Source organism: Alosa sapidissima, chromosome 7, assembly GCF_018492685.1.
Source record: "Alosa sapidissima isolate fAloSap1 chromosome 7, fAloSap1.pri, whole genome shotgun sequence".
NCBI classification, from domain to species: domain Eukaryota; kingdom Metazoa; phylum Chordata; class Actinopteri; order Clupeiformes; family Clupeidae; genus Alosa; species Alosa sapidissima.
In genome coordinates this window covers 31,102,567-31,122,377 of record NC_055963.1, presented here as the reverse complement: position 1 = coordinate 31,122,377, position 19,811 = coordinate 31,102,567, and the positions used below count along the sequence as shown (strand labels likewise).

Sequence of the window (19,811 nt, the reverse complement as noted above, 5' to 3'; positions counted from 1 at the left end):
CATGAGAGACCCTTTTCCTTCTGCTCTCCCTCTCATCTCAACAGTAAGCAGCACAAACTGTGTTATACTAGAAAGGATTAGAGAAACACCTAACATATCTCTGTGTGTATATGAGTGTGTGTTTACATATTCACTCAACACTGCAGACACACACACCTGGCAGGCATGGACGAATACCTGCCACTCAAAACATTCTTCCCCCCGTAGTTCTCCTCTCCTCTCTGTCTCTCGCCCTCTACAACAGGGAGGAAGCGAGGCCTCCTCCAAAAGCGGTCTTGGTGATTAATGATCACAGCCTAGTTGCTCATGCACAATCCAGCAATTTGGCAAAGAGCGGGAGGCTGCAGAGAGGATATGGAAAATATATAAACACAAACAGAAACACAATGGGACACACATACACATACACATACACATACACATACACATACACACACACACACACACACATATATACAGACAGACAGGCACAAACAGGCTGCAGGCTGTTGCTGGACAGCCCTCCCCCTCCTCCATACCCCTAGACACCAAAACAAGCAGCATGGCATGAATTATTCAATCAGAGGTAACCCAAAGAGCAGCAGATGGCCGGTGTGCATGTGTGTGTTACTGTGTATGTATGTGCTCAGATTCATCATTTGAGACATCCACCCCAGAAATGTGCTCTCGTGGTGGGTTAATAACCAGAGAGGAAGGGAGCCCACACTGTAATGAACTGATTCTCTCTGATCCACCCACAGGGCCAGCAAATGAAGCACATCGTCATTGTGCATGATATAATATTATTGTCTTGATTCTACTGCCCTCTTGTGGTCACTCTTTGTCAAAAATGGCAAGACACAGCTGTTGTGTAGGTTCATTGCTGTATCATGGATATAAAACCATGTTAGCATAAAATAGATGGTGTAACATACATTACTGTCAGTATGTTGCAACTGTAATTATATATCCTGCAAATCAAAGTTGAAGTTGTGTTCTCCTAGTTTTCGGTGGATTAACCATGGTTGGTACTGGTTTCCTTTGAAAATTGATGCCGACCTCAATCCTATAGAAAACTTGTGGGGTGACATCAAAAATGTTGTTTCTGAGGCAAAACCCAGAAATGCAGAGGAATTGTGGAATGTAGTTCAATCGTCCTAGGCTGGAATACCTGTTCACAGGTGCCAGTTGGTCGACTCAGCAACACAGATGTGACACAATTCTCAGAAATAATGGTAATGCAACTAGAGTGCAGTGATTCAAAGTAAAGCAAAATCTAGAGACATTTTTCAGTTTATACAGTAAATGTTTGAGTTTTTAAAGATAAAATGCAAACACTGCTATTTTTTTTATTTGAAATTGAATGTGCAGTGTTCCAAATGCATTGATATTATGGAATTAACAGCTATTCTAAGGATTTTGAGCTTTATTCAATTTTTTAAAACACACTATTATTCTGCACACAACTGTAAATGGGGTGCTGTGTGCTGAGTCCATGTGCTAATGGGGCATTGAGGTGAACTGGTCAATTCACCAGTTGCACGTACTCGGGTCCAGTAAAGGCTACAGGGCGGCTTGTTCAAGGCCAGTAATTAGAGAACTCAAACATCTCATTAGCCACCATCCCAGTGACAGTCAGCCAGCTAGCACAATTAATAGTTACTCATAATGGTCACCAAGTAGGCTACACTTGTTTGGGCATTCCTACTTCAAACTGAGATGAGAAATAATAGAGGAGACAGAGGGGAAAAAAGAGAGGTGGAGATAAAAAAAGAGAAAAGCAGGAAGAGTAGAGTGGGTCAGGGGAGTGTCCACCAAATTCCTCCACTCCAACCTCAGTAAGCTGTTGTCAGCAGGTTAGCCTGTCCATTAATTTAGGTGGATAGGGAGAAAGGCGATTAATTATGTGGACATAGAGACAAACCAAACAACATGGCCGCCCTTAATGGTGCACGCCCCTGCCAGTCATCACCAGCCTAGTCACAATGGCCAAGCAAAGGCTAATGAGCGTCCATCTTCCCCCACAACGATTCCCCTGGCGCAGCACAAACATTAAGCAACACAGCATTACCCAACTAGGCTACAGAGGACAATAGAAACGACTGTGTCTCAGCCAAATATCTGAACTGAACAACAACAGGAAGACAGTCAGATTTTGGAGAATTCCAAAACACCTTCACACGAGACAAGAGCAGACAACGAGGCGGAATTCCTTTCAGTTGTTTGTTTTATTCCTTCACACCTTCGATCATTAAACATTGTTTATGACGCACATTGTTTGGATGCACCGAGATGATTCGAACGACAAAATCAACAAAAAAGGAAAACAGAGAGCGTTCTGTTAACTCAAAGGCATGACAACATCTGAGGGGTCCATCCTGTCTTTGGAAATCTAATTTACAGTGTTTACAAAGAGGGAAATGAAAATGCTTCGACAGCTGAATGTCAGTAGTCAACAACAGCCTATTTGAAGCTGAGGTCCATGAATTGCACTACAGGCTTGGAATAAATCAAATATGTTCATTCATCTACAACAGCAACCTCAAATACAGACCCCATAGACACAGTGAAGGAGAAATAGTAAAGTGAACAGACACGTTTCCCCAGCACTCTGGGTTCAAATGCCGGACTCTTAACTCACTGTGTAAGACGCTGCTGTGGGCTAGACTTATCTCTAGCACAAAAAGAAGATGACCAAGAACTCATTTCACAAAGCACAAGGAATAGAAGGTTCTAAAGAGGAACCAAGTCGCTGACGTGGCGGCTCAATTTGGCAGCGTAGACACGTCAGGGATCTCCTGAGGAGGAGAGGAGCACTTATGTAGAGACCCACGTCTCAAGGGGCAGGTGGACAGCCGATCACAGAACATTAACACAATTCATGCAGAGCACAGGAACCTGAGGACAGAGTAGTGTGTGTGAGCAGTGGTATGTCTGTGTGTGTGTGTGAGAGCAGTGGTATGTGTGTGTGTGTGTGTGTGTGTGTCTGTGAGTAGTGGTGTGTGTGGCCTTCTATAGTGGACAGGACAGGTTTTGACATTTTCCACTGTGACAGTCTACAGACAAATGTTCAAAGCTTCAGACCTCTCTAGAGAAAACATGTTATTGCCTTGGGTTAAAAAAAAAAAAGAGCATTAATAAAATAAAAAAAAGTACTCGCACCCTTACAATCTAAGGGTGTTGCATGGTAAGGACAAAATTTCCCATTTCCCAGGTTGTTATTGGCACATTCACACAAGTGCTTCATTCATGAGTAAAACTTCATGCATGACTATGACCATGAAACAAAATTGAACAGATTAAGGATAAATGAAAACCTGACATTGCTTGGTACTTTCTTTCTATTTCAATACAATCAGCATCATCATCCTCCACAAAGCATGACACACAAGCAGTAAAAGCAGCGACCCAGTTCATGGCAATGCAAAGCGTGTCTAACAATGGTGAGAATGGCTTGAATGACAAAGGTAAAAGACAAAAACAAAAACACATCTACAAAAAAATAAAAGGACATGTAAAAAAACCAATAAACAAATCATGGTTAAAACAAAATATTCCTACTATACAAATCTACTCTACCCTCAATGTAGGGCAGATACTTCTCTCATTTCTTAGTTAATATTTTTCTCTTCATCGGAGAGGATCTCAGATGGTTCTGGCAGTCTCCATAACACGATTTTTTTACATCTCCAAAGTTCTTAATGCCCATTTCCTCACCCATTTATCTATTCTCTACCCTCCCCTTCCCCACTCCTAACCCCAATCCCACAGACTCTGCTCTCCCCCACTGGCCGCCCCTATTGGACGTGGGGAGAGTCGCTGCAGGCAGGCTCCCCCTGCTGGTCAGACGGCAGTGCAGCAGCGGTTCTGGAAGAGCTGCTCGATGACTGAGGTGTCGGCTAGCGTGGACACGTCGCCCAGGTCACGCTCGTTACAGGCGATCTTACGCAGCACGCGCCTCATGATCTTCCCTGCGGAAGGAGGAGGGCAAGGGGAGAGAGTGCAAGATGGAACAAGGGAAAACTGTTCAAAGAAATGCAGCAAAACATACCTTCATCAAGAATAAGACAAAGGCCAAATTAAGACAAGACCAGACAATTTTATACGAATATACTACTAATACCATAGATAAGTGCACAAATTAGAAGAATTATGGTAATATGAACTTCAAAGTGTCCAATCACCTGATCTGGTTTTCGGAAGGCCTGGGGCACTCTGGATGTAGTCAGGTGTGGCAATGGCACCAATCTTCTCCCTCACTGCAGAAGAGAGGACCGCACATTTAGGCGGGGATCACATTAGCCAGCGGCAAGCGGCAGGTTTCCTATTGTTGTCTATGGGTCGGCAGCGGAACGGTGGCAACGCTGGTGTAACGCTAGCGTTGAACAAACTGAGCGTTGAACTTGGTTCAACTTTCAAAGCACAACGCGAGCGTATTCAATTGACAAACCGTTTGTGTTGCTTAGGAACGAGATAAAACATATTATGGTCCGAGCGTTGCGTTGGCCGCTGGCTGATGTGAACCCTGCCTAACTCCAGAGACCAGTCCCACGCGAGGGACGACAGAACATAACTCCTCAGCACTTCTGCTGGGATAAAGACATTATGTGGGATAAAGACATAATGCTCAGGAGACATCTTATTTGTGGAGGTCATTAAAGCCAAGAGGGGCCCTGTTTAAAGGTCTAGTGTAATGGCACATCTACAGTACGCAGTCCCAGGGCTCACTACAACCATCCCTGAGAGATGCAATTGAAAGTCCCAAGCTGTCTGAAGTACATCATACTCACAGCTAAATATAGGCCAGCGTAGATATGCACCCCCTAAGCAGGCTAGCACACATACACACTAGGATACAGCAATAACACACACAAATACACATATCACGTATACATCGTATGCAGTCTCACACACACACACCCTTACATATAGCATATACATCTCACACACACCCTGCTGTTTGAGCTCAGCCTCTAGCGTGCGGCTGTAGCCGATTCCTTCGTTGAGCGTGACGAAGCAGTAGAGGCTCTCGCCCTTGACCGGGTGGGGCCGTCCCACCACCGCTGCTTCGGCCACCGCTCCGTGCTCCACCAGCGCCGACTCCACCTCCGCCGTGCTCAACAAGTGACCTGGGAGAGGGGGAGAGAGAGAGAGAGAGAGAGAGAGAGAGAGACTAATGTTAACTATAAATGTTCATCAAGCTGAACTATGGGACAGAGTTGAACTAAACAGAGAGACCTATAAGCAAGTATATGTTCCTATAGGTTCTGTAAGTAGTACAGAATGTTGAAAACCTACTTTGTAATGAAGGGAAACATTTAGAAAACCTATCTACAGTTAATGAAGATGAACTACTGAAAAATGTATGTTGGTTCATATAGCTCCAGCTCACCGGACACATTCAGCATGTCATCTATCCTCCCTGTGATCCAGTAGTATCCATCCTTATCCCTACGGCAACCTGGAGGAAAATCAGACCACACCTCAGACACGTCTTGATGACAACCGCCATTTACATTTCAACGGGAGGAGTGGGTGAAAGGCTTGCAAAGGCTCCCATGAAAAGAAAATTCAATTTCACTTAGCCACAGCCCTAAACGGATCAACAAACAGAGCCAAGCTTGAGGAAAACAAGCTGCTTTTCAGCAGAGTTCTCTAATCCTGGAGGACGGGGGTGGGGGTTAATGGGGACTAGAGCAGGGCATTCTGCCTCTGCACTCAATAGTTCAGCTTGTAGGAGGCTGCCAGTGAACAGCTAGGCCACATTCAGCGTTTGCCTGTTTAGTCTCTCTATACAACACACACATATAAAACTAGACTTGAAATAGAGTGTTTATGTAGCAAACTAAATAATAGTCACACACACAAAAGCAAGAGAGTGCTTCTCACCATCTCCCGTGACATAGTACCCAGGGAATTTCTTGAAGTAGGTGGTCTCAAACCTCGGGTGGTTCCCGTACACCGTCCTCATCACACCTGGCCATGGTTGCTTAAACACCTGGGAGGAGTGGGGAGGGAGGAGAAATCTTAATGCTCTATGTGGGCTCTAGGAGCAAAGTTTCAATTGTAGGTGTCAGAGAGATTTGATAAAATGAGGTTGAGTGTTACTGTAACGTCATTGCAAAGGTATAGTCAAATTGTTTTTAAAAAAGGGGTCAAATTAAAAAACACCAGTGTGAATGAGAATAAGCTCCTGTATACTGTACTTAAGCAAACGGAATACTGTAGTTTGTTGGAACTACATCCAAGCAGAAACTTGCATAGTGGGAGGACTTACCAGGTAGCCCTCACTTGGTCCCTCCAGTTCCTCTCCGGACTCATTCAGAATTGCTGGAACAACTCCAAAGAACGGAAAGGTCTGCACGGAAACGACCACAAACGTCACATAAGTATACTTTTTTTGAACATGCCTAGAACAGATGTCTTCAAATTACGACATATTATTTGCTCTTGTTAATGAGGTCGATTCTCATCTTTAAATCAGATCATCCTCCAGGAAACTTATGACTCACCGCTGATCCAGGCTTCATGGGTGTTGCGGCTGGAAGTGGTGTCAACACATGTCCACCCTACATATACAAGATAAAGAGTGACCGATGTGATAATTGATAGGAAAAGAGAAGGTTTCAGTTGCAAGGCTTCAAGAGACAATGAGATGCCCTCATTACAAATGTACAAATATCTAAAAGAGGCATATACAGTATTTTCAGGCATCCAGACAGATTGATAGACTTGATAAACATAATACATAAACAAAACATGCAAAGTGAAGGGAACGGAGAGAGGGAGAGAGATGGAGTCCAGTGAAGACCCGAGTGCCCACCGTTTCCGTCTGCCAGAAGGTGTCCACCACAGGGCACCTCCTCTCGCCCACCACGGTGTAGTACCACTGCCAGGCCTCCGGGTTGATGGGCTCCCCTACCGTGCCCAGCACCTTCAGAGAGTCCCTCTTGCACCTGAGGAGCAGCCGACAAGGGACACGTCAGAGGAGCTCAGGGTGTGTGTACGGATGATGTAGACACCTTTGAGTGATCCCTCAACTCAAAACCCTACACACACAGAGAACACCTGTCCTGTGTAAGCACACCCACCCATCACAAGCTGGAGAACGAATTCCCCTTCAATCAGGCTTAGTTGGTCACTCCCATATATGACTTTGAAAACACAAAGCAATGACACACACACACACACACACACACAGAGTAAACTCACTTCTGCACGGGATCACTGCCGTACTTCATGAGCAGGCGGATGGCTGTAGGGGCCGTGTAGAACTTGGTCACGTGGTACTTATCGACTATCTCCCACATGCGGCTCACCTCTGGGTAGGTGGGCAGGCCCTCAAACTGGGTGGAACAGGAAACGGGGAAAAACCACAGGCCAATAAATCACCAGACAAACCCAAAGACAAAAACACAACCTAGTTACTACGCAGTCTTGTAAATCACTCCATTTCCTACACAGCATAATACTAAAACTACACAGGATTTACCACCTCCCATCACAGTATTAATGTGTTCCTGTTGTAATCTTACAAACTCATACACCTCCATCATACATAAACCAGCATGTATGAAAAAGACAAAGTTGCTAACTGCCTCTACACACAGTTGCGTGCGTTGCAGTGCTGGAGACGAATCCCATTCACTTTGCATGGGCTCACGTCATCCGTTGCCAAACTGAATTGTGGGTCCGTTGCGTCGTGTTTCTCCCGTCGCTCACGTTGAGAAGTTCAGCTGTTGCTGCACCGACAGATGGCACCGGCCAATCAAGCCAATCGACGGACGGCACCAACCAATCAAATTACGGTTATACTTCAAGTCATTTGGATAGCTACCGTCGGGAACACCCACTGGCATGCGTTGACGGAACGCAACTGTGTGTAAAAGCCGTAATATTTAACTGTCAGAGGAAGAGTTGGGTTTTTAAATGGGTGTTTATTTTGGCCCTGTTCAGTGAAAAGAAGAGCTGAGTTTTTATTTGGTGTTTAGGCCGTGTTCACAATGAAAGAAGGAGCTGAGTTTTTCTTGGGTGTTAAGGCCGTGTTCACAGTGAAAGTAAGCGGAGGTTTAACGAGTGTGGGTTGTACTGCGCCTGCTCACCAACACACTGGTGGCCCCGTTGGCCAGAGGGCCGTACGTGATGTAGGAGTGGCCTGTGATCCAGCCGATGTCCGCCGTGCACCAGTACACGTCTGATGGCTGGTAGTCAAACACCAGCTTGAAGGTGGTGGCTGCGTACAGCATATACCCACTCACTGTGTGCAGTACTCCCTGAGACAGGGAGACAGGGGGAGGGAGAGGGAGAGGGAGAGGGAGAGAGAGATATTAATCTCAGGAAATGAGACAGTCCACTTTAGAAGAAGTGAAAGTTAACAAGGGAGTGAGGAAGCATGTCAACTTAAGGAAATAGAGGAAAAATGTGGAGGAGCCAGAACTATGAAAGGCCTTTTATAGGAACAATAGAAAACTGGATCAGGAAATACAATACAGAGGAGAGAAGGGGGATGGGTAGAGATCAGGTAGCAGCCAGATAACCATAAATGGGGACATAAGGAAGTTAAGATAAGGAAAAATAGAGTGAGTGGACAGAAATAAAAAAAGAGCAGAAAAGAGCCACCGAGAGCTAAATTTGTTTAAGAGGAAGAGAAACTCATATGGCGGGAAGCGGTGTGTGAGTGGTACCTTGGGTTTGCCAGTGGAGCCGCTGGTGTAGAGGATGAAGAGGGGGTCCTCTGAGTCACACCATACCGGCTCACACTCTTCTGCCACGCCATCCATCAGAGTGTGCCAGCACAGGTCCACATCCGGGTTCCACGTCACCTGCACACAACCAGGGGCATGAGGACACTGCAGAGCACACACGGTCAACACCCAACATCTCCACACACAACATTACCAGTTGGGGCTAGTGCGTGTGTGTGAAACAGAGTGCATGCATGTGCTTATAAACTGAGAAAATGTGCAGGGACTCCACTGTACATTTTCTATGATCACAATACTTGGGAGAAAAAAAAAAAAAGTCTGATCTGTTCTGAAGGACGTGTCACACTTGGTACTCGACACACATCTGGTAATTCTGTCGAGCCCAGCGCAACGTGTGTAACCAAGTGTTCCAGTGAAGACACACTCCACATCCAAAAGCTGCACTATCTGACAACTACTTCATCTAAGCAGAGAGAAAAATCTGATCAGGTTACCCATGATCTATCTGATACTCAAATGACAGGAAAAAAAAGAAACAGATTAAAGATGATGTGTGGATGCAGAGCTATAAACAGATCAAAGAGAGGGAAAAAGATGATGAGATACAGGTGTCTACTGACTACTAACGACTAATGACTTATCAAGAAGACATGTATTAGTACTGAAAGTCGTAGACTATCTCATGCAATTCTCTAAGCGATGTGCAAGAGGCACACCAGGTCAGCAGGAGAGTACACAACATTTCATTTAAGTGACAGTCTCATTTAAATGAAGCTCAGGAGGAAAAAAAAAAAAAAAGTGACTCAGCATTTGACTGCACAGCGAGTGGTCAAATCGATGAGACAACGGAGCCAGTACTACAGAGCACTGACGTAAGAGCCAAGAGCCCTCATTTGCTATGGAGTGTTCTGACAGAGAGAGAGAGAGAGAGAGAGAGAGAGAGAGAGAGAGAGAGAGAGAGAGAGAGAGAGAGAGAGAGAGAGAGAGAGAGAGAGAGAGAGAGAGAGAGAGTGTTCAAGGCACTGGACAGGAGCAAAAACCAGTGCTGCAATGTGTTTAAATCTGATCCACAAAATAATGGTCACAGTTGGGGGTCAATATATGATCAGAAAAGATACATAAAAATACTGTTTGACAGATAGCATAAGGCTGTGTAACACATGTTTTGTTAAATATCGTTTAAGCTGTATTACCACTACAAACAACTAAAACCAATTGTTTTTGCTTGCAGGACATCATCATACGATTCATTTAGGGGGTTTGTAGCCCTACAGAGACCTCCCAGCGGTGACGTGTTCATATGAGCGGAACGGGCCGTTAGTGGACACAGGACAGTTAGCCTGTCAAGAGACAAGAGACAGGAAACAGCCTCCCCACCCAACGGCTGCTGAGAAGCGGACAAGACAGGTGTTAAAGGAAGGAGAAGGAAACAATGGAAAAACAACACAAGGGTCAGAGAGAAGAAGAAAGAAAGAAAGAAAGAAAGAAAGAAAGAGCAAAAGAGACACTGTGAGTGTGAGGGAGAGCAGTGATTGAGTGAGTGGGTGAGTGGAGATAAGAAGTGTGCAAGAATGATAGAGATAGAGTGTGTGTGTGTGTGTGTGTGTGTGTGTGTGTGTGTGTGTGTGTGTGTGTGTGTGTGTGTGTGTGTGTGTGTGTGTGTGTGTGTGTGTGTGTGAGTAATATACAGAGTGAGAAAGATAGAAAACACCAGAAAAGCACAGGGTGGTCTATGTGAAATACCTGGGGAACGGGGCGGACTCTCTTTACTCTTTCTCTCTGTTTCTCTCCTGCTAGAGAAGGGGTTAATGGAAAGGTTATTTCAACGTAAAAAAATCTAAATAGGAGAAGTGTGTGGGGGGGGGGGGGGGGTGTATATGGTAACACTTTAAAATGCAGGATCCAACACATAGCTCCATTTCAAATACTGACACAAGTCTTCAGTGACACCAGATTACTGTGGCTCCTGCTGCACCTCACGCAAGGCCATGGGTGTCATGGAAAGCTTCTGTGAGCATATGACGGGTCTATGGCATCAAACCAGTCAGCTTAAATGTTATCAATCATTTATGGTTCTATTGCACCGATACAAAACCATACAAGATGAGAACAGAAGGCTTGCAAGCTTATTTGGAAACAAACATAACAGAGAAAAGGGGTCTGGAAAATAACAGAACATGTACATACACATGAAGAAATAAAGATGTTATAGAAGTTAGTGAGGGCAGAGACCAAATTAAATGAAATGAGAAAGCCATTGTTGAATCTCTTTGACAGTGGGTCTAAATGACCAGGGTGAGGGAGGGTGGAGTGTTAGCCCTCACCTGCAAGTCAGGACAGGGGCGTTTGGCTGGAGGAGACTGGGAGCCAGGTGCAGCCGCCTCCTCTTTAGACAGGTGCTTCAGCATGATACACCTCTTAACAGGAAGACCCCTGTGAGAGTGAGAGTGAGAGTGAGAAGGGGGGAGAAAAGGGAAAGTGTGAGAGGAAAATACTCAATGACCACAAACCACTGGCTACTTGCATATCATCACAGTGTGTACAGATGGGGAAGTGAAATTGATCTGAATGGGCATGCTTCTAAGCCATGTAGACTAATCACACAAACTTGCCAACTGTGTATGGGGGGGGGGGGGGGGGGTTCTACCCTTCACCCATATGACTACAGCAGAAAAGAGATACAGAGGTTATAGTGTGTGTGTGTGTGTGTGTGTGTGTGTGTGTGTGTGTGTGTGTGTGTGTGTGTGTGTGATGTTGTACGGTGTGTGTGTGTGTGTGTGTGTGTGATGTTGTACGGTGTGTGTGTGTGTGTGTGTGTGTATTAAGGAGGCTGTAAGTAGAGTGTCTGCGTGGCTCTTACTTGTCCCTGCACTTCTGCAGTGCATCGTCAGCGATCACCTTCAAGTTGATCAGCTTATCTCCTCTATAAAAGCCATCTGAGATTGGGGATGGAGGGAGTGGCGGGCAGAGAACAAGGAGAGACAACATAATCAAATAAAGACAGACTCGGGCCTACAAATCAAATAAACAGAATGCACTGCCATTATTTATGTGTGCAGAGTGCTCAAAATAGCCATGGACAGGAATGCCCATTTTCATTTTTATATACGTCAAGCAACATTAAAGTAATGTACTGAAATAATGTGACACAAGTACAACAACTTCTGTCACAAACATTCAGCATATGAAGTTCCAACATCCATCATCTAAAGTCCCTGACTGTATTGGCAGCCCTATCTGTACAAAGAAAATGTTGAACCATGACCACCCTTACAGTCACAACCAAAGCCCCTCAACTAAATAGGGTTTGACCGTAAGCCGATTAGCAGCACTGCAAATCCAGTCTGGTGAGGAGTGTGGTTTGCAGACCTTTCCCTTTTCAAAGGAATGAGAATCAGCTAATTGACACTGAGATTAGAAGGCCAAGTATAATCTCAGGAAATATGAACCATCTGAGCAGGCAGATTTTCATTCACTCACCTGCAGTGATAAGCAACGAACACTGCGAGTCCAAGATCCTCTCGCACAGGGACTCCGCGGAGAAGCCGGCAAACTGGATCACACACACACACACACACACACACACACACACACACACACACACACACACACACACACACACACACACACACACACACACAGAAACATGCAGACAGATTAGTTAGTACGAGTACACTGATATGGAAAAAATGTCATTATCCAAGAAACACCAAATTTAGCAGGTCATAAAATAACAACCCTGAGCCATTATGATGGTCTTTTATATCTCAGTTCTATATGCTGGTGTTTCTTATGGGCTTCCTCTAGACCCAACTTGGCCCTGCCCACCTGTATTTTCGGCTCATTTAATTTCACTGAGATATTAGTCTGGCTCCCATCATGATCAATGGATCAATGTTTCCAAAAACTCAAAAAGGAAATCATAAGTGGCAGTGGTACAGTAAATGGTAATAGCAATGCCTGCCAACATAAAACAAATTGCAGTGGAAAGAAGGTATACATGTATACAGCAAATAGCAAAAGGTGAATAGATTGTTTCCTGACAGCCAATGTGGATTAGTATCAGTTTGCTGAAGTTTGGCAAATGGGGAGCAGTTAGGAATCCTTGATCATTGTAAACAATTGTCCACCTTAACCAGTCACAAAGTCTACACAAAGTCAACACGCAGTCATTACAATGCTAGGGTTGGAAACATTTCCCAATGGAGAGCACCCAGACCTATCTTCACAAAGTGAAACTAAATGAATGAGTCTGGTGACACCAGGCTACTCATAACTACTGGTCACACACTGAATAAGGGCCACTCACCACAATGGAGTGCACGGCTCCAATACGAACACACGCCAGCATGGCCACCACCAGCTCCACCACCATGGGCATGTAGATGGACACGCGGTCTCCCTTCTTTACACCTGGGTGAGGGGCATGGGAGTCGAGGAGAGAAACATGCATGAAGTCCCTTTCTTTCAAACAAGTATACTTTATAACCCTGCTGAGATGACTTGACAGAGTCAATTAACACAGAGCCAATAATTTCTGATAAAAGTTTTGCTCAATAACAACTGAGATTAGTAAGTTGTGTGCTGTTTAATTGTAATGTGTTGCACTAGTAATTAGTTATTATAAAAGTTTGAAAGCCAAGAAATTAGGCTACCATATAATTAAACACACACACACACACACACAGTCTCCAACCCCTGTAGCTGTTGTACCTTGAGACTTCAGGACATTGGCAAACTTGCAGACTTGCTGCAGCAGTTCCCTATATGTGACAGTCATCTCGTCCCCTGGCTCATTCCCCTCCCTGGTGGAAAAAAAGACACACTTGCATCAGTAGACAATCAAAGTACATACTCAGCAAAACACAGATAAGGGTATAAACATCACTCCAAACTATTACAGATCTTACAGATGTATGGAATATTTATTTTTTTCACATCACATCACATTTTAACACTGTGTGCATTCTGTGCCCACTGTGCAAAGAGGTGCTGATAAGTGGAAATACAGCAATGATTTACTTTAGCCTTTCTGAAGGCCTGATGTTGCAACATTATTGGTGTAGCAATCTTTTCAACTGAAAGCTCCCAGTTGCGTTTTACGAGAAGAATGTGTGGCTCTTGGCACTGTGTCAGACACTGCCTCCGAGTTCAGGAGAAATACAGGATTCACTAGAGGCAACATAGAACACCAGGGGAGGTATGAATACCATAATATTGCTGGGGGGAAAAATACATACGTTTATGTCTTTAGTAGGTTAGGGTCAAATCACGCAAGAAATGTAACATTAAACTGGTGTCTTTTAAAGAAGTATGACCAAGTAGGCCATTTCCATAAGACATAAAATATTCAAATAGAACAAGCAGGTGAACATGCATAGCTGAATTCCACTTTGGTAGTAAATTCTAGCCACCCTATCTACTCCAGCTTAAATCAGAACATGGGCCAGGAACTCCAGAGGGGATCAACAGCACAGCCTACTATTACTATGACGACATCCCAACACATGAAACCTGACATTAGCCCATTGCAAACACCTGGACCTGAACACAAAGACAATGAGGACCCAGATGTGCACAAACTGGAAGAAAAAAAAAAAAAAAGAAAAAGAAAAAAAAAACGGCAAACGCTACGCTAGCATGCTAAATATAGCACAGCAGGGCAGCACGAGCAGCAATGAATGCAGATACTGTTGCTCTCTGCATCCTGTGCCAAGATCAACATGCAGCATTCCATCAGAGCTTGATAGTGAGCACCTTGTTGCAGAGAGCGGATGTCTTGATGGAGTAATTTCAGCTCCTCGCGGCCGTTAAAGGGGATGTCGTAATTTCCCCCCCACAAAGACAGAGCCTCCCTTGGTAGCCTGGACCTCAGCTGCAACAGTAATTTAATTTCAGGCAGAAGTGCATGGGACACATGCTCAATGCCAACACAAAGCAAGGCTTACTAGGACCAAGTTCAACTTTTTTTCCATCCAACCCCCCCCTACACCATCACCATAATTTGAGTCAAGAGTCACAGTGCTGAGTCAAGAGTCACAGTGGGTGAAATAAGCAATAGCTCTATGTAGTTTCAAAACACACAGGACTGGGGAAAAGAAAAATGTTATCATGCTCAAAACACCGCCCATATAGAGCTACTGTTTGTTTACATAGTAGCACTGGTCCTGAGGGGCCGTTTCTGGAGAGAGCCTGCGTGCTGCCCTGAATGCAGACATACTGCTCTCTGCCATCAAGGTCAGACAAACTTTCTCTATGAAGGGCATGGATGGCATTCGGTCACACAATGAATACGATGGCACTGTAGTAGTTGCTCATCGAGACATCTCTGTGCTCCTCAACATTCCTCCGAGACGAGATACAAACAGGTAGCGTAGCCTTGCAAAGCATGGGCCATCTCTCTCTGATGCACTGTGAAAGCTTGACTTGCTTGGGAAATGTGCCCTGTGCACAGGCACAGGGCCTGGCCAGAGAGTAAGTAAGCCTCTGAGGCTTAAGGATATTTCTGTGTTACTTCTGCATGGGCGCAGACACATCCATAGCCTTTGTCTGTCTGTGCTGAGGCAGAACTGAGTGTGAAAGCCCAGCAGTTATCACGCGTTTTCAGGTGCAGGAGCAGCCCAACAGAGCCTTGCTGGAGAACACAGTTCTCAAAGCTCAGCAGTCAAAGTCACATGGGCAGATGATTCACTATGAACGGCCTTTAGACAACATTTCAATCATAGCCCAAGATAAAGCACAGTAGAGCCACATACGGCAAACGCATGACCCTTATCACTTGCTGAAAGATAATTTGACAATTTAACAGTATAATAATACAACTTAGGGTATAGTACAACCATAAATGTATGCAGTAATTTCCTGTTAAGACTAATTCAGACCATTTACTGGGGGGCAAGACAGTGCAGATCCACAGCGGAAATGGTACTCGTTGGATGAGGGAGATGAGAATGAACAGGCCCAACAATGGGAATTAGCTGGCTGACAGGACCTGGCCGATCCAAATGGACATACATTTTACACTTGACAGATCACCAACTTGAAAGGCTTTATGAGGAGGAGCCCACACACACACACACACACACACACACGATTGTTGAAGGATTGTTGTTGCCACATAGAAGCATTGCATAGAAGACGTCTGGCTAAATTGCTATTAAATCCGCTTAGCATCGTGACCATGCTGCGCAAATTTGTTCAAAACTGCTGCATTGAAGTGAACTCTGCTAAGGTCTTATCACAACATAGTAGGCTACATTAAAGAGACTAAACTAAGTTCAGTTATGAAATCATACAGTATCTCAAAGCTAACGTTAGATTTGGATGTCGAATTTAGCATGCTTAGTCTACTTACAGCTGCTTGTCAATTTCGTTGAAGGGCTCATTTTATTGACTCTGACACTGAATGTTTGCAAAATCCCAATGTAAATGGAAAAGTGTTTTCCAAAATGTAAAAGTGCTTGTCCCAAGGAGAAGTACGAACCTTAATTTTGAATCTTGCAGAGCCCATTTTTATTCGAACAAATCAGTTTAATTTGACATAGGGTAAGCATAGCAGGTTCAGGCTATCCAAAATATATTGACCAATTGAAGGCTGCAGTGTAAACAGTGAATGTTATTGTTTGGTATGAAAAACATTCTAGGCCTTGTCCTTGTTTTCCTGACCTGTATGTGTACAGTGGTGTTCGAATAGGACCTAGTTACACTAGTATAACAAACTTAACGACAAAGACGTCATTTCAGAATAAAATGTGAGGCAAGTTACAGTGCGTAAGCTGGTGCATTAATTGAAAGGTTTCATACCTGTGCTGCTCTGAACACTGCACTCATACCAAGGATGAAAGAAAACAACACCTTCAATCAAGTCTAAAGTCCAGAGGGGTATTTCACAAAACCTAGATAAGGGATTAATTTGGGATTTTTAGGTTATCCTGGATGAATTTAGCCTAGACTTGGTTTCACAAAAGAGATGGCACATAAGTTACCATGGGGATTTATTCTCTGCACCTAGCCTGGTCCCGACCAGGCTAACGGCCAAGCTAAGTTAATTACCATTAGAATTATGTTGTCTTATTGGTTCAGCTAGCTGTCATTCACATCAGACCTCCGTGCTCCTTTTTAAGGAGCTTTATTCCATTTATAAACTATTTGCTATATGTATTTGCTCGCAAAACAAAACAGATTGTCTGCCTACTACCATATAGTTATTATTTTAATTGTGCCTTATAATTATTAACATAGGCCTAGGTACTCTTTGTTTGCTTATTTTATTGATAGACGTTTGATGAATAGCCTACTGTAGTTGATTGGAAGTGGAGGGGCAAGTTCTCGGAGGTATTTTCAACTATAATATTAAGGTATATCATACTATGTGCATCTTTGCAGAGGCAAGCGCTTTCTTAATGACGTTGCGTGCCGAGACAAGAAAGCACTCACACGTGGGTGCATACATAAATTTGCATTCACTTGGTCTACCACGCCTACTCCCGTTGTTTTACAGAAATAGCCATGATTCCCCATTCCAAAAAGGACAACTTTACTTCATTGTTAGTCTATATCAAAAGCGGTTGTTCACTTTGTGTGAATGACGCTATTTTCCGCGTCTTTTATTCCAACCGTGGGTACTTTGGAGCAGAAACGAGAACGCGTACACAATTACTTACACCTGGCTTGACATAGTCGCTCCTACTCATCCTGGATTGGCATTAGTGAAACGAGTTGAGCTAGGATGACCAGACAACGCTATGTCAAACCTCGCTTTATCGCTTATCTTGGATGTCTTAATTCTGCCTTTGTGAAATACCCCTCAGAATGTGAAGGCCAAGATGCCTCAGATATTTACTGTGATCAAACACAGACACACGCATTCACTCACCAGTAGAAGGCAATTTTGTCCCCCAGTTTCTTTTCATGTACGTTACGATCCAGCAGATTGTAGCAGATGTTGGTAGTGGCTCCTTCCATGCACTTGATGAAAATCTCACCCTTGGTGACATCGAAGTTGTAGTCCAGGAACTGCCCTGTATGCTTTGTCTTCCAGAAAAAGTCTTTGGAAATGTCTCCCCAGAACTCTATAGAAAAAAGGACAGAGCATTTAAGTCACTGGTCAAATAAAATGCTCATCTACATGAACATGGGGAAGATCCCCTTAAGGTAAAAAGACGCTCCCAGAAACTTTAATTCATAACATTTCGATCTTAGTCAGGCATTATAAAATATCCCCTTAAAGCAGTATGCCCCTGAGACTGAGACAAAAGCAAAATGTTAGTAGTAGTAGCAGCATTGCTCTATTGTAGTAGGCCTACATCAAAGTTAAACATGAGAGCATGAGTAGGGCATCTATAGTGACCTCAAATGGCATGAAGTTTAGTTTTTTCAACAACAATTATAATAATTTAAAAAAAAAAAAACAGTATTTCAAGTGATTTAATGCTTCAAATGGACTTTAGGTCCTTAGGCACAGTTGCAGTGGAAGAGAGTAAGTGCAGGCCTATGGACGTGGATCAGCACACACGAGAGCTGCACACGTTCACAATGAACGCCTAACAACAACAAAGATACATTTGACAGACCGTCTTAAAAATAGACAGGCGCGCGCCACCATGCTATTTAAAAACAGAGCGCTATTTATCAAACAGTACTAGTTCGAACATTCAATATTAGCGAGTAAAGTTACATGTTTAAGAGTTAAGCAATGTTGACTGATACAAATTACCCAAAGCGAAAAGCAGATTTGGTAAGGGCGACTTGCTGAAGTGTATTTGTGTATCCTGGTTATCGCAGGGAAACAAAAGTATGTGAATGACAAGGACACCATCTCCATTACAAAAATACGCCACATGTGTAGTGTTCAGTGAATAAGCACCGCATGAAAACTATTATAACACGCGGGCGAGCAAATGAATGAAGATTGACTGATTCCAGCTCTGGTCAAAGGAGAAGAGTAGAAGAAGGCTAACTACTAGCGTGGCACTGGCCACAGTGAGTTCACCCCAACAAGGAAATGCTAACTTAGCTGCCTGACTTTGAAGGAAACATGTGAATGTTTAAATGTGAACGTTACTTACCGTCAGGATTTTCTATCGATTTCATATACATTTCCTTGTATTTCTCAAAGCTCGGTACGTGGGCTTCTTTCTTCAAATCGCCACCCGCATGAAAGACGTCCTCTCCAGGTGCTTTGTCTGGAATCATCTTGACTTGCTTAGCTAGTGATAGCTAACGTTAGTGTACTGTCAAGTCTGTCAAACAAAAACTGTTGAGTAAGCTTCTCAGTGTAATTACTAAACAGTGTGACATTTTCTGTAGTGTTTGACGAATTAGCTTGATTTGCTAACTGACCCTTTACTCTGCTCTAGCCATATAATTGACGGATACGAAAGGTTAGCCAGTTAACGTTAGCTCACATTTTTAGCAAGGAATTGGTAACGTGAAATGTCAGCTAAGATAATTTATCTAGCGTTGCTCTCAAACTGTTTTATTGAATTTGGTTTGACCATCCTCTTCAAAAATGTCATGACTAACAGATATATCTAGCTCGTCTACTATTCTGTAGCTGCACATAAATGGTTTACTGCTTAGAGGTCTTGAACATCTGTTAGCAAGCAAGTTAACGTTACCAGCAATTAAGGACGAACGAACCCTGTGTTGTGGCTAGCCCTCGACTGTCTGAACGCGCGAGACCAGGCCGTTAGCAAAACCTTATTAATTAACGTTACCTTTTGATCAAAAGCCCACCTTCTCAGTATTACTGCAGGTGCCTTGCACTGTGCACCAAGACAACCATCGGCCCCAGAACTAGACCTGTTTTACTGTCCAAGCTAATGTTGCTGTGTCCTCTTGTCACTCTGCAAGACAACGCGAGCTGCTGCAGGGACGAGTCCAGGCTCTGCATGCTCGCCCCTCCTATTTCTCCTCCGTGAACTTCGAGTAGCCCCTGATGGGAGAAAAGGTAACCAATCGGCTTAGAAAATAAAGATGACGAAACTGTCTATTTTGCTAGTGGTAGTGCAACAGTAGCAGTAGGCTACAACTTCTAAATCAAGTCATTACCGATTACAGTAGGTAGTCTACACACTCACATAAATTATCCTCCGGGGTCACAGTCAAAGACGTGTACAAAATTAA

At 43.9% G+C, this 19,811-nt stretch overlaps 1 protein-coding gene across 4 annotated transcripts; it reads right to left on the bottom strand.

Annotated features, from left to right (window-relative positions):
• Positions 1 to 2,188: 2,188 nt before the first annotated feature.
• acss2 (acyl-CoA synthetase short chain family member 2) lies at positions 2,189 to 19,581 on the bottom strand. Of its 4 annotated transcripts, none has more exons than XM_042098041.1 (20): positions 19,403 to 19,581; positions 18,752 to 18,939; positions 17,560 to 17,755; positions 13,398 to 13,489; positions 12,994 to 13,097; positions 12,165 to 12,237; positions 11,545 to 11,620; positions 11,009 to 11,117; positions 10,428 to 10,472; positions 8,664 to 8,801; positions 8,082 to 8,252; positions 7,192 to 7,325; positions 6,803 to 6,935; positions 6,492 to 6,548; positions 6,257 to 6,337; positions 5,869 to 5,977; positions 5,372 to 5,440; positions 4,932 to 5,108; positions 4,164 to 4,238; positions 2,189 to 3,950 (listed from the first exon to the last, which is right to left on the bottom strand). In XM_042098041.1, exons 2-20 carry the CDS (start codon positions 18,876 to 18,878, stop codon positions 3,823 to 3,825), a joined length of 2,094 nt encoding a protein of 697 aa, XP_041953975.1. In that variant the 5' UTR covers positions 18,879 to 18,939; positions 19,403 to 19,581; the 3' UTR covers positions 2,189 to 3,822. The 4 variants fall into 4 exon arrangements, with proteins under 4 accessions (XP_041953975.1, XP_041953972.1, XP_041953973.1 ...); XM_042098038.1 differs by having other exon boundaries at positions 18,752 to 18,925; XM_042098039.1 differs by having other exon boundaries at positions 18,752 to 18,925; positions 19,422 to 19,578.
• Between the last annotated feature and the right edge of the window lie 230 nt (positions 19,582 to 19,811).

Coding starts and splice junctions, on each gene's coding strand:
- acss2 (XM_042098041.1), bottom strand. CDS start 18,878: ATGATTCCAGACAAAGCACCTGGAGAGGACGTCTTTCATGCGGGTGGC. Junction 13,490..17,559: donor GACAAAATTGCCTTCTACTG/GTGAGTGAATGC, acceptor TTTTTCCACCAG/GGAGGGGAATGAGCCAGGGG. Junction 6,936..7,191: donor GGCAGTGATCCCGTGCAGAA/GTGAGTTTACTC, acceptor GCTGCTCCTCAG/GTGCAAGAGGGACTCTCTGA.